This window comes from Procambarus clarkii, chromosome 13 (assembly GCF_040958095.1).
Source record: "Procambarus clarkii isolate CNS0578487 chromosome 13, FALCON_Pclarkii_2.0, whole genome shotgun sequence".
Lineage (NCBI taxonomy): Eukaryota > Metazoa > Arthropoda > Malacostraca > Decapoda > Cambaridae > Procambarus > Procambarus clarkii.
In genome coordinates, this window is record NC_091162.1 from 27,036,825 (window position 1) to 27,050,938 (window position 14,114).

Here is a 14,114-nt window from a genome sequence, read left to right on the forward strand (position 1 = left end):
TTTGTGGAAACAGAGCGAGTAGCAGCTTTTATTGGGAAGAGTTGAGGGAGACAGCGAGATAGGGGAGTAGTGAGAAGCCGTGAGGAAGCCAACCGCCACCCGCTCCGTCCCAATAGCAACGCAGGCGGCCATCTTGGAGGCCTCCTTGAGGGCAAAGGAAGCTAGGCTGTGATTGGCCCAGAGGGATAGGCCCAAAGATGCCTTTCTGTGATTGATTAGTTTGAGGAGGACAGGGAAGCCGGCACTCCTAGCTGCATGACGCCATTCTGCGCCAGGCTCTAGCGTAGTAAGATGTGGTTTCACTGGTCGGCCAGCCAAGTGAAACTACTGTTTCTAGAGGCTCCTAGTACATTTCCAGTATCCACCAACGACGGCGGAAGTCCGTGGAAACGAGCAGAAACTCGTCATATTTGCGTGTGATAGCAAGTGAGTGTAGTAATCAGATCGTGAGAAGTGAGTAAAAAGTTCATACGAGCAGGTGCAACAGACTCTTAATTCCCCATCTCAGTTGCCAATCAAACTATCCGATCTCCTGCTAGTGTCTTATAGTAGTGGAGTGATCTGGGAATATCTTGCCTGTGTTCAAGGCAGTTTCCCATAGCAATTCGTGGGAATTTCGGTAGACAGAGACACTCTTAGTGTTTTGGCGCCATTTTGACGACCGCCACGCTTCGCCCGGAGGTGGTGTGAAACCTCCATGAGTGAGGAAGGATTCGAATCGCGCTGAGCTGCTAGACTACACCTGGCTACCCCTAGCCGCTCCGCCGCCTTGAAGAGGTGGCCACCAACCTACTACAGTGTGTGTGCATGGTAGGAGTTGTGTGAAAGGGCCAGGGCGTATAAATGAGTAAGTAACCTCTATGTGAATTTGGTGATTATTATCTCTAAGCCTGAATTCGAGGTCAGGTGTTCCACTGCGTTGTCTCTATTAGCACCTTAGAGGTGAAGAGAAGTGCGGGCACGTGAGATTTTCACCCCTAGTGACGTCCTTGTCAGTGAAGGGAAAACTTGGTCTGTAGAGGGCAGGCATATATTTATGTGTGGAGTTCACCTGGAGCTGCCGTGAGGTGCAGACGTGTCGCCTGGCCTCTGGTAGTTGGGGTGTTTGCCGTTTTGGTCGCCAGGTGGTGTGGGCATCTCTGCCCCCCCCCCCCAGTTTGTGTTGCTGCCTGGCTGCATGTTAATGTTGACGTGGCAAGTTTGACATGGGAGGCCATCTTCCCCCTGTTGTGCGTGTGAACTCGGTGAGCTTGGAGTTCACTAGTCGGGCTGGATATTCTGGCATAGAGCTGGTTATGTATGACATGCTTCGTATCCCGGTGGAGGCTATCTATGGTGCTGAGCTTGTTACAGCCCACTGGGTTGTTCTCAAGTTCGTGAGGGAGGAGGAGTACCGGGACTTCCTCCGTCGGTACGAGGGGCGTACGTTGTTGTTGCCGGGTGATGCCAGCTCTGTGGCGATCTCGGGTCGTAGTGGAACCCTGACTTATGTCAGCGTCCATGGGGCGCCCCTGGAGTTTCCTGAAGACCTCCTACGGCGTTACTTCGGGGGGTTTGGTACTGTTGTTAGTGTGAGGGTGAACACGCTCTCCTCGGGGCGGTATGCTGGAAGGCGAACGAACATTCGCACGTTGGGAATGCACCTGCGGTCGGATATACCTTCTTCTGCCCGGCTTATGGGCTACTACGTCCGGGTGTATTATGCCCGGCAGCCTCGTACTTGTTTCCGGTGTGGCCTGTTGGGGCATCAGGCTGCAGGGTGCTCTGAGGCCCCAGCTGCTCCTGTCAACTTGATCCGTGAAGAGGATTTCCCGCCACTCCCACTGGAGGCAGTCTTCAAAGATGTTGAGGGGGTACGTGTCCCGTTCGCTGCTGCAGCTCCCCCAGCGACGCCTGACGTTCCTTCGGTTGTTGCCGACCTTCCTCCGGGTATTACAGTATCGTCGGTTGGTCTGCCTGATCCTGTCACTGTCCAAGCTGCTCCCGTGGGCCTTCCTGGTGCTCCCTGTGTGGTGTCGCCGTCTTCTCCCTAGTCTTTGGATGCTGCGCCTGGCCCTGTGTCCGTGACTCGGGTCCCGGATGTCCTAGGTGCTAGGGTGGCTGCGGAGCCTCCTGCTGTGTGTGGCCCAGTTCCCCCTGTGGTAGAGGCTGCTGCTGTTCTGTGTCGGGCGTCGGTTCGTCCGGCTCGTGGTGCCCGTGTTTCTGGGTCCACTTCCGGCCCTGACGATATCCGGCCAGAGCCCAAACATTCCCGGCGTTCGTCTTCTTCCTGGGCCGATGTTGGTGACTTCAGTGACTGTGGGTCTTCGGGTGTTGACGGTGTGGATACGGATTCGTCGATGTCTCCGCAATTCGTGGTGGCGGAGGTCCATGTGCCTGCCGATGCTGGTGCCTGTGTCTCGGACATGCCTTTGGTTCTTTCTCCGCCAGGGGACTCTTTGCAGTGGAGGGTGGTGGCTTCCGCTGCCGGGGATGGTGTGGATTCTGGTGCTGGGCGTGGCCTGGTGGTGACATTACGGAAGGATGCGCGCCATCCGGGTTCCCTGCTGTCGTCTGATGGTGTGCCTGGGGCCACGGGTGCCCCTGTGGTGGTGCCCTGGGGCCCATTCGCTCCTGTGAGGGTGCGCGTTGGGGCCCAGGAGGACGTGTTGCCAGCGTCTGTGATGCCGCCGGGTCACTGGTCGGAGATTGCCGAGTTACTGCTGTCTGACGGACCAGAGAACTTTCGTGGTGGGCAGGTTCCCTTCATGTGGGGGCGAGTGGTGACTTCTCGCCTCATGAGTACTACCATCTGGGTCCCCTGTTTGCAGGTGTTTGTTGCCCCGGTTCCGGATGTTATTGCGTCCCCGGTGGATGGACGAGACCCTTGGCGGTGGGTGCTCTGGGAAGCGTTCAATGTACCGTTCCCGCGGGCCAGGTTCCCGGGCAAGTATGTGCACTGATTTCCTGTGTATTTGCTATATGACATGCTGTGTGCCCCTCTGGCTGTTTGTTTACCCTGTTATATTATGTGCTTATTCCTCTCCCTTTGTGCGTTTCTTTGCCGTGTGGCATATAAGTTTCTAGTGCTTGGCGTCACTCGCTTCGCGTTTTTGCTTGGCATTTTGCCTTTCCTGGTTTCGCGATTCACCCTTAACGGGTATGCTCGGGGCGCATCCGATCCCACGATCGTCGTCGCCCCTAACTCAACAACAACAACATATTTGTGTGTGTGTGTGTGTACACATGGGAACACATACAGTGCTATTAGACCAAGGACCATGAGGGCCGTCTTAGTGTGTTTTATACTCCATTCTTTTGGGATTTCATGTATTTACATTTTCTATGGAGGAATTGTTATTGTTGTGTCCCATGTCCGTGTAGTCTTTTGCAGGAGAGGAGTCCAGTTCGGGTCATCAGTGCACGCTAGAGTGTTAGTGTGGTAACACCGGGGATTTCCTGCCATTTGATCGTTGTGGAGTAATACCAGTGTGTGATTTTATGCAAGTGTTGTGTTCCCAGGGCTGTGATAAATGTAATTATGTATGTGTAGATGGCTGACCTGTTAACGTAATTTTGGTAGACTTGTGGTGAAGTGAGTGACGCGGCTGTCAGGAATGACAGCTGACAGCTCGGTCGAGTAACGTAATTCTCGGGAGTAATTATCGATCCGTGGGATCGTTAATCAATTGCCAAAGTTAATCAGGAGTGTGTCATCTCCTTAGTGTTTCACATTAGTACTTGATAGCTGAAGGCTACAGGTGGTCAGCTGGTACGATATATATAATTGTAGAGTCACGAAGCCTAGTGTGTCAATACTTTGGATGCAGTAAGTGGTTATTGCAACCGGATTGCAAAGTCTGGGGCCGTGTTCTAAGTGGAAATTAGAGGACTGTGTGTTTGACATTGCAAATGGCTAGTAAAAGTGTTGGGTCGTGATCTAATTTAGCGAAATTAGAGCACCGTATGTGTGTCATTGTACAGGGGTTGTAAACTGTTGTGCCGTGATTGTTGTTAGTGTTGATCAATCACCGTGTGTGTTATTGAAGTTCAGACAATTGTATGGGCCGTGTTCTAGTGGGTTAGAGCACCGTGCGTGTTATTTACTGGTGTTCTACAGTAATTGTCATTGCAACCGGATTGTATTGTTTAAATCACCGGGTGTTGTGATGTATTGTGTCGTGGGGGAACTCGTCATTGGTACGAGTACTTGGTGTTAATTTTCCTTTATATTTGGTTGTCATCGAAGCCCATTATTCAGTGAACGTTGAGTGAGAGGCAATTAATGTAACGTAACCAAGGAAACAGCCATTGCTAATAGAGAAATTATTCTATGACAATTTGAGTAACGTAAGATACGTTTGGGTTAATTATTTTCCAAGGAACAGCTATTTTGGTCGGTCAGGGAGCCTAGCCAAACAGTAACTTCAGGGCAGGTCAGACAAGTATTGTAGGAATTCCGAGAGGGCCGAAATATTGCATTTTAAGTACTGTTTGTTCCAAATTATCTGTCAGTTGGACAGGTAATTAACGGGTTCAAGGAAGTCAAGGTAGTTAACTCCGATCAGGGTTGATTGACTCACACGAAGACTCCATTGTTTCATTAACATAACATCGGTTATTAATGCCTGTCAGTGAACAGGTAATTTGATTGACTCTTGGGAGAGTAACGTCATTGTAGAGTAACGTAGACGTGGTGATTAGTTATCGGTCCGTGGGATTGCACTAGTCACTTGAGTTCATCTGGGGTATGGAAGGCCCCAGAGGGAATTCATGCCATTGATGTCATATTGCTGAGCCAGTGTGCAAGGTAACGTATTTGTGTATCAATAAATTATTGATCTTCGGGATAGTAATTAATTGCTCGAGGGTAGTCAAGGGTGATTGCCGTTCTCTTAGCCCCTTGGACATAGAAATTGTAGTAAACCGTCGAAGGGGCGATAGTAACCGATAACGTAACTCGTACTGGGATTTATCAGCTGTCTGGAGTACAGGGATTAATGGGGATTACTCACTAAATGCTCGACGGGTAGAGTGTTTGTGTAATTCCGCGTTACTAGTGACAGTTGTACAGTTTGATTTGTCTGTAGGAGATGATTAAGTTAACTTAAGTGTTACTTTGTTATTTGTTATTTTAACGTAATCAATTAGTCACGTAGTCACGTAAAATTAACGTAATCAATTAGTCATTGATTGTTGATCGTCCGAGGGACGGAGTGTTAACGTAAAATTTTTATTGAGGAGGATTGCTGGAGTTGCCAGTTACCCCATTAGTCATTGTCATGTCATTGATAGGCTGCTAGTTTGATAGGCTGCTAGACTGCTTTTTGCAGGCGAGGGCTGCAAGAAGCGTAGAGTGACTGAGAGGAGGTTATGGGAGGCGTGTCTCCTAATCTACCTTGTTGTTGTTGTTGCATAGTGGTTATAGATTAGTATGTTTTGCTTGATTGCATCCTCTGTTATCAGTCAGTATGTTCAAGTTAGTTCATTATGCAGCACTCGTGGCTGGTGTCTTGCTGTCAGTCAAGGTGTCACAGGAAGGATTTCGAGTAACGTCATTGATATTTCTTTCGTTGTTGTAGTAGTTAGTACTTTGTTGAGTAAACTGTATTGTTATGTTGAACACTGTTTTTTCCTGCACCCCGCACACTTTATTGACGTACATATGTTCTGTCACGTTCAGTTAAAGTTGACGGATATAATATTAGATTATCACAACAGGAATAAGGATAAAGAAATTAAAGTTTTTAAATTAAAAAAATAAAAAACACAACTTTTTCACAACAGTCACACTCAAGGGTGAGCCTAGGACAGTCACACTCAAGGGTGAGCCTAGGACAGTCACACTCAAGGGTGAGCCTAAGACAGTCACACTCAAGGGTGAGCCTAGGACAGTCACACTCAAGGGTGAGCCTAGGACAGTCACACTCAAGGGTGAGCCTAGGACAGTCACACTCAAGGGTGAGCCTAGGACAGTCACACTCAAGGGTGAGCCTAGGACAGTCACACTCAAGGGTGAGCCTAGGACAGTCACACTCAAGGGTGAGCCTAGGACAGTCACACTCAAGGGTGAGCCTAGGACAGTCACACTCAAGGGTGAGCCTAGGACAGTCACACTCAAGGGTGAGCCTAGGACAGTCACACTCAAGGGTGAGCCTAGGACAGTCACACTCAAGGGTGAGCCTAGGACAGTCACACTCAAGGGTGAGCCTAGGACAGTCACACTCAAGGGTGAGCCTAGGACAGTCACACTCAAGGGTGAGCCTAAGACAGTCACACTCAAGGGTGAGCCTAGGACAGTCACACTCAAGGGTGAGCCTAAGACAGTCACACTCAAGGGTGAGCCTAAGACAGTCACACTCAAGGGTGAGCCTAGGACAGTCACACTCAAGGGTGAGCCTAGGACAGTCACACTCAAGGGTGAGCCTAAGACAGTCACACTCAAGGGTGAGCCTAAGACAGTCACACTCAAGGGTGAGCCTAGGACAGTCACACTCAAGGGTGAGCCTAAGACAGTCACACTCAAGGGTGAGCCTAAGACAGTCACACTCAAGGGTGAGCCTAAGACAGTCACACTCAAGGGTGAGCCTAAGACAGTCACACTCAAGGGTGAGCCTAAGACAGTCACACTCAAGGGTGAGCCTAGGACAGTCACACTCAAGGGTGAGCCTAAGACAGTCACACTCAAGGGTGAGCCTAGGACAGTCACACTCAAGGGTGAGCCTAGGACAGTCACACTCAAGGGTGAGCCTAGGACAGTCACACTCAAGGGTGAGCCTAAGACAGTCACACTCAAGTGTGAGCCTAAGACAGTCACACTCAAGGGTGAGCCTAGGACAGTCACACTCAAGGGTGAGCCTAAGACAGTCACACTCAATGGTGAGCCTAGGACAGTCACACTCAAGGGTGAGCCTAAGACAGTCACACTCAAGGGTGAGCCTAAGACAGTCACACTCAAGGGTGAGCCTAAGACAGTCACACTCAAGGGTGAGCCTAGGACAGTCACACTCAAGGGTGAGCCTAGGACAGTCACACTCAAGGGTGAGCCTAAGACAGTCACACTCAAGGGTGAGCCTAGGACAGTCACACTCAAGGGTGAGCCTAGGACAGTCACACTCAAGGGTGAGCCTAAGACAGTCACACTCAAGGGTGAGCCTAAGACAGTCACACTCAAGGGTGAGCCTAGGACAGTCACACTCAAGGGTGAGCCTAGGACAGTCACACTCAAGGGTGAGCCTAAGACAGTCACACTCAAGGGTGAGCCTAGGACAGTCACACTCAAGGGTGAGCCTAAGACAGTCACACTCAAGGGTGAGCCTAAGACAGTCACACTCAAGGGTGAGCCTAGGACAGTCACACTCAAGGGTGAGCCTAGGACAGTCACACTCAAGGGTGAGCCTAGGACAGTCACACTCAAGGGTGAGCCTAGGACAGTCACACTCAAGGGTGAGCCTAAGACAGTCACACTCAAGGGTGAGCCTAGGACAGTCACACTCAAGGGTGAGCCTAAGACAGTCACACTCAAGGGTGAGCCTAAGACAGTCACACTCAAGGGTGAGCCTAGGACAGTCACACTCAAGGGTGAGCCTAGGACAGTCACACTCAAGGGTGAGCCTAACAGTGCTGAAACAAACAGACAGACCAAACAATTATCACATAATAGTAAACAACAGATAATTAAGAAACTAAACAAGACAAATTATATTTTTTCTATAATTCTTAAAATTGTATTATAAATTATAGAATAATATACATTCAATTGCAATTGTATAATAATAATTATCTCTGTTTTCTGTTTTTTACTTATTAAATGATGATTTGAATAATATTAACGCAGTGATTCTCTTGTTATTATTAGTACCTGATCATCACGGTGATTCCTGCACCTGTGGCTGTAGCCAGGTGTGTGTGGCAGTGGTTATCTTACCTGTGGCTGTAGCCAGGTGTGTGGCAGTGGTTATCTTACCTGTGGCTGTAGCCAGGTGTGTGTGGCAGTGGTTATCTTACCTGTGGCTGTTGCCAGGTGTGTGTGGCAGTGGTTATCTTACCTGTGGCTGTTGCCAGGTGTGTGTGGCAGTGGTTATCTTACCTGTGGCTGTTGCCAGGTGTGTGTGGCAGTGGTTATCTTACCTGTGGCTGTAGCCAGGTGTGTGTGGCAGTGGTTATCTTACCTGTGGCTGTTGCCAGGTGTGTGTGGCAGTGGTTATCTTACCTGTGGCTGTTGCCAGGTGTGTGTGGCAGTGGTTATCTTACCTGTGGCTGTTGCCAGGTGTGTGTGGCAGTGGTTATCTTACCTGTGGCTGTTGCCAGGTGTGTGTGGCAGTGGTTATCTTACCTGTGGCTGTAGCCAGGTGTGTGTGGCAGTGGTTATCTTACCTGTGGCTGTAGCCAGGTGTGTGTGGCAGTGGTTATCTTACCTGTGGCTGTTGCCAGGTGTGTGTGGCAGTGGTTATCTTACCTGTGGCTGTAGCCAGGTGTGTGTGGCAGTGGTTATCTTACCTGTGGCTGTTGCCAGGTGTGTGTGGCAGTGGTTATCTTACCTGTGGCTGTAGCCAGGTGTGTGTGGCAGTGGTTATCTTACCTGTGGCTGTTGCCAGGTGTGTGTGGCAGTGGTTATCTTACCTGTGGCTGTAGCCAGGTGTGTGTGGCAGTGGTTATCTTACCTGTGGCTGTAGCCAGGTGTGTGTGGCAGTGGTTATCTTACCTGGGGGCTGTAGCCAGGTGTGTGTGGCAGTGGTTATCTTACCTGGGGGCTGTAGCCAGGTGTGTGTGGCAGTGGTTATCTAACCTGGGGGCTGTAGCCAGGTGTGTGTGGCAGTGGTTATCTTACCTGGGGGCTGTAGCCAGGTGTGTGTAACAGTGGTTATCTTACCTGTGACTGTAGCCAGCTGTGTGGGGCAGTGGTTATTGTCGAAAATTTCCGACACCCCAAATACTAACCCTTGACACAATAAGATAAAATACGTTGTGTTAAGATACTAATCTAACTATCCGTACTAATATAGAAGTTCTAGAACATGATAAGGAATGATTTTATCAGCCACCACATGTTCGCGGTGACTATTCCTTTACCTAGCACTTGATAGAAACTCAGTTTTCAATCTGCTTTCATTTGAGATTTTTATCTTAGAGTTTAAGCAATGTTCATAATAATTGAGAAGAATAAATTCACATATAAATTAGCATTTACCTCCTTTCATTCATAAATTTGCACCGAAAATTCGTGCCGTGACTACCAGCTGATGAGAGGGGGGGGGGGGAAGATGTCCGCCACGCGACACAGTAGAGCAGCACCTGGCGTGAGAAACGGACGTACCACCGTGCTCTCCAGATAGACGCCATATTTGTGCATAAATACCAAAGAATTGCAAATTGAGCATCAGAGTCGTGCCATTGAAGGATTACCACGTATCAAGCTGTCGCATTCTCCAAGCACAAAAAGATGTGTCCCGGTTGTATCTATTATTTCTCTTGTTTTGAGCTCTTAACGTTAGAATTCCAACTGGGTTATGAGGCATGATTAACAAAAAAAAAAAACAGTAAGCGCCTCTCAATTTCATTAGGTATCATTTTCTATGTTATAATGTCAATATAGTAGGCTGTTACAACTAGTACATTGTAATTCCCCAGCAGATCTACGTTGGCGACGTGAGAGAGTATTCTACAGGTTTCAACACGGAGTTCAGGGCTGGAGTACAGGACGCAGTGGCCACGAGGTCAACATTTACTGCATAGCCCACCTGATGTCCACTCTCGTGTTCTTGCTAGGCTAGGAGCCACCCTGATGTCCACTCTCGTGTTCTTGCTAGGCTAGGAGCCACCCTGATGTCCACTCGTGTTCTTGCTAGGCTAGGAGCCACCCTGATGTCCACTCTCGTGTTCTTGCTAGGCTAGGAGCCACCCTGATGTCCACTCCCGTGTTCTTGCTAGGCTAGGAGCCACCCTGATGTCCACTCCCGTGTTCTTGCAGGTTCAGGAGGAAATCTTCTGTCCAGCTAAGCTGATGTTTTCATATAACTAATCAGTAGTAATGTAGTCTACTAACTAATTCATTTAATTAATTTTATTTTAATTCTCGAGTGTAGCTGAATTACTAGGTACATTTAGCATTTTTTTTGCAGGGATATTCCTGCGCGGGCCCTAAGCCTCTGGCTGGCCCACTAAGTGTTGCTTGTTTCTGTTTTACTTGGGCGGAGTATGAGTATTTATTACTCGTATGGTCGCTTCAGTAAGATTTTGCCATATGTGTTTAACAACTTCTGCTCTGTTGAATCTAAGTTCAAATATTAATGGATTTGTAACTGTGCACTGTGTTAGATAATGTTCCAGTCGTCTTTCGGACATTTCTCCACAGTGCTGACATTTCCTCTCATCTTCCGGAACCTGTAAGCCTATTTCCCATGCACATGGGTATCCAAGCCTGATGCGATGAAAGTGTACTTCTGTTGCTCTACTGCTCCCTTTCATCAAACTAAGTGGTTCGTAGTTGGTTGAATTCTTGTACCAATCCGCAGATCCTGATGTTGCAACTGCTGTGTTGTGGTCACTGTACATCTTTTGCATTGCTCTGTTTCTAATTACTTTCTTAATCTGTGATAGACTCTGTGGTATGTAAATGTCTACATTTTTTCTCTTAGTTGCAAGTTTTGCAGCTTCGTCTGCAATGTCATTTCCTAATTTAGCATTATTAAGTCTACCCTCAAAATTTTGTCGCAGTGGAAACACCCGACAAGTAACCAAAATTAATAATGTCCACTCATACAGTCCACTCTTAAAATTTATTTAATTATTAATAACACACTTCCACACATTAATAATAATGTGTGGCAGTGGTTGTCTTACCTGTGGTTGTAGCCAGGTGTGCATTAGTAATGACCTCACCTGGGGCTGGTGATGGGACTGTAGCCAGGTGTAGGGGAGTAATGACCTTACCTGGGACTGGTGATGGGACTGTAGTCAGGTGTGTGGGGCAGTAATGACCTCACCTGGGGCTGGTGATGGGACTGTAGCCAGGTGTGGGGCAGAGCGGGGGAAGCTTGAGCGGGGGCGCCGAGGGCAGCCACATGTCCTCCAGGGGCACTCTGCCAGAAGACTCCACCAGCCCCGGGGTAGAGCTACTCCTACCCATGGCGGCTGCAACAGGGGGAGTGGAAGTGAGAGGTGGGGGGGCGGGGATAGGAGGGGGTAGGGACCGTGGCGGTGGGTGATGGTGTTGGGGTCGTAGGTGGTGGGGTCGTAGGTGTGGGGGTCGTAGGTGGTGGTGGTGGAGGGTCACGTCTAGTGGGGAGAGAGAGAGAAAGAAACACTGACAGTCGCGCTGGCGGGACGACCAAGCGGGGACGGAGCCATCACCGCGGAATATAGCAAGTAACAACAACAATAAATTAACAAACATTGATCAAGATATACCATACTATATGTCAACATGTCAAGCAAGAGGGCGCTGGTGGCAAGGACGCGCAAGACAACCGTCTCGACCAGTGCAACAACATTACCCAATCTTCAAGAAAGACAAATGAGCGGCAGGAGCTACTAAAGAAAACGGAGAATCTTGAGCATGCACGAAACTGCTGTGGATTAAGGTGTCACCCACTATAAAAGGTGACATGTAAGGTGTCACCCACTATAAAAGGTGACATGGAAGGTGTCACCCACTATAAAAGGTGACATGGAAGGTGTCACCCACTATAATAGGTGACATAGGTGTCACCCACTATAATAGGTGACATGGAAGGTGTCACCCACTATAAAAGGTGACATAGGTGTCACCCACTATAAAAGGTGACATAGGTGTCACCCACTATAAAAGGTGACATGGAAGGTGTCACCCACTATAATAGGTGACATAGGTGTCACCCACTATAATAGGTGACATGGAAGGTGTCACCCAGTATAACGGGTGACATGGAAGGTGTCACCCACTATAAAAGGTGATATGAAAGGTGTCACCCACTATAAAAGGTGACATGGAAGGTGTCACCCACTATAAAAGGTGACATGAAAGGTGTCACCCACTATAAAAGGTGACATGGAAGGTGTCACCCACTATAAAAGGTGACATGGAAGGTGTCACCCACTATAAAAGGTGACATAGGTGTCACCCACTATAAAAGGTGACATGGAAGGTGTCACCCACTATAAAAGGTGACATGAAAGGTGTCACCCACTATAAAAGGTGACATGGAAGGTGTCACCCACTATAAAAGGTGACATAGGTGTCACCCACTATAAAAGGTGACAGTGAAGATGCTGCGGACTTGGCAATACAGTCTGTGTCACTGCTTAGAATTAGCTTGAATAAAGTATTAAAAAGTGTTCATGCTTGCTCACACTAGCCTGGTGGACCCTCACACTGCTGGACCCATACTCACCGCAGAAGACGTGTTAGGGGTGGAGTATGGGGCAGGGGGGGGGGGTGTGGGCGGGACGTGGAGTGTTAGGCGAGGGGCGGGCGGGGGGGTGGAGTGTTCGTCAGTGGGGGGGAGAACCACTACTGGAACATGCACTAACAAACCAACTAGTGTGCTTGACTAGGGAGATAGAGGTTGGGGAAGAGGTGGAGGCCAGAGGCCGTGTTTACCTTACACAATCACAATAAATACACCGATGATTACAACTGACAAAATATCTCTGCACTCTCTTAATCTAAGAATCTTAATGACAGAAATTGAGGCTATTCCTCATAGGCCTTAAATCACCCTGTTTCCAAAGCGGATCAAAATCAGATTCAAAAGTAACTGACAATATCGGAATCTATTGACTGTATGTCCTGTTTTTATATTGCCACCACCGACTATCACGAAGTAAATGAAATATTTTAATTTAGAATGAGAAAGGTGGCCGACCTGAGGGGCAGTTGGCGGACTGTATGACAGCTGTGGTGTGGGGTCGCGCAGGTCTCTCTCAACCCACTACTGACCACACACTTACATTATATATATATATATATAATATGTTGAACCTAGTAGCCAGAACGCATTACTCGGTCTACTATGCAAGGCCCGATTTACCTAAGAAGCCAAGTTTTCCTGAATTTACATATTTTTAATTTTTTTTTCTTATGAAAAGATTAAGCTATCCGTTTCATTGTGCATGAGTTAATTTTTTTTAAATTTGAGTTAAAAACTAACGTAGATAAATGACCGAACCTAACCAACCCTACCTAACCTAACCTATTTTAACCTAACCTAAACTAACACAAGTCAATAATTTATGTTTTTAATATAATATAATAATAATTATTCATATAATCTAATTGGAAACAATTTGTTGAAAATAAAGAAAATCACTCGGCCTATTAGGCAAATTGGGCCTTGCATAGTAGGCCGAGAAGTGCGTTCTGGCTACTAGGTACGACATTATATATATATATATATATATATATATATATATATATATATATATATATTTATATATATATATATATATATATATATATATATATATATATATATATATATATAATTTGCAAAATAGTTATGAACATAAATTTGTTTCATAGAAGCATGCTTCAAGATTTGCTGTCTTCCTCAGAGATTGTTGTAGTGGAAAGCAACACGAGGAGCGAGTCTTGAGAAGGGACGAGAACAAGAGTGGCATATAACAGTTGTGTATAAGGCTGGCGGGATGGGACAGTGGGAGTACCTGGGACACAGTGTGGAATGAGAATGATGCAAATATGGGGGGCGGAAGTGGGAGGTTAAGAAACGAAAAGCATACGAGGAGAGTTATAAATAAGAATTATTGTTAAACAGATATTTAAAACAAAAGTAGAATATCAGACAGAGAAAACATTGAAGCATTTGTCTTCTTCTGCAATAGACTGCAGACGCGAAGTAAGAAACAGAAAATGGGCCGAGTTACCGGAAACTGACATATTTCACCCTTTCCGTTATGCTTTAAAAGTAAAAACGAAAAGCAGGGCGAAATGTTGAACCGTTAAAGGGATGTATTGGTCCGTACAACACTCCAGGGATACTCATTAAATGAAAACTCACTAAACAAGCATAAATAATTAACTATGAAATATGGTCATCGCTACAGGGAGCTACAACATTAAAGGGATACTTTGATTCAGTAAAACACCGCGAACATATAGCTAAAAGTATAGACAAAATAAGCAATGGCTAAAAACC

The 14,114-nt window shown here is 47.3% G+C and overlaps 1 protein-coding gene across 1 annotated transcript in view; it reads right to left on the bottom strand.

Moving 5' to 3' along the window:
- The window catches only part of LOC123757101 (cyclic nucleotide-gated channel alpha-3), a 402,346-nt gene that overhangs the window by 114,524 nt on the left and 273,708 nt on the right, over positions 1-14,114 (bottom strand). The window contains exon 7 of the mRNA XM_069324046.1: positions 10,965-11,112. Coding sequence (XP_069180147.1) covers positions 10,965-11,112 — 148 coding nt within the window. The remainder of the gene's footprint in view (positions 1-10,964; positions 11,113-14,114) is intronic.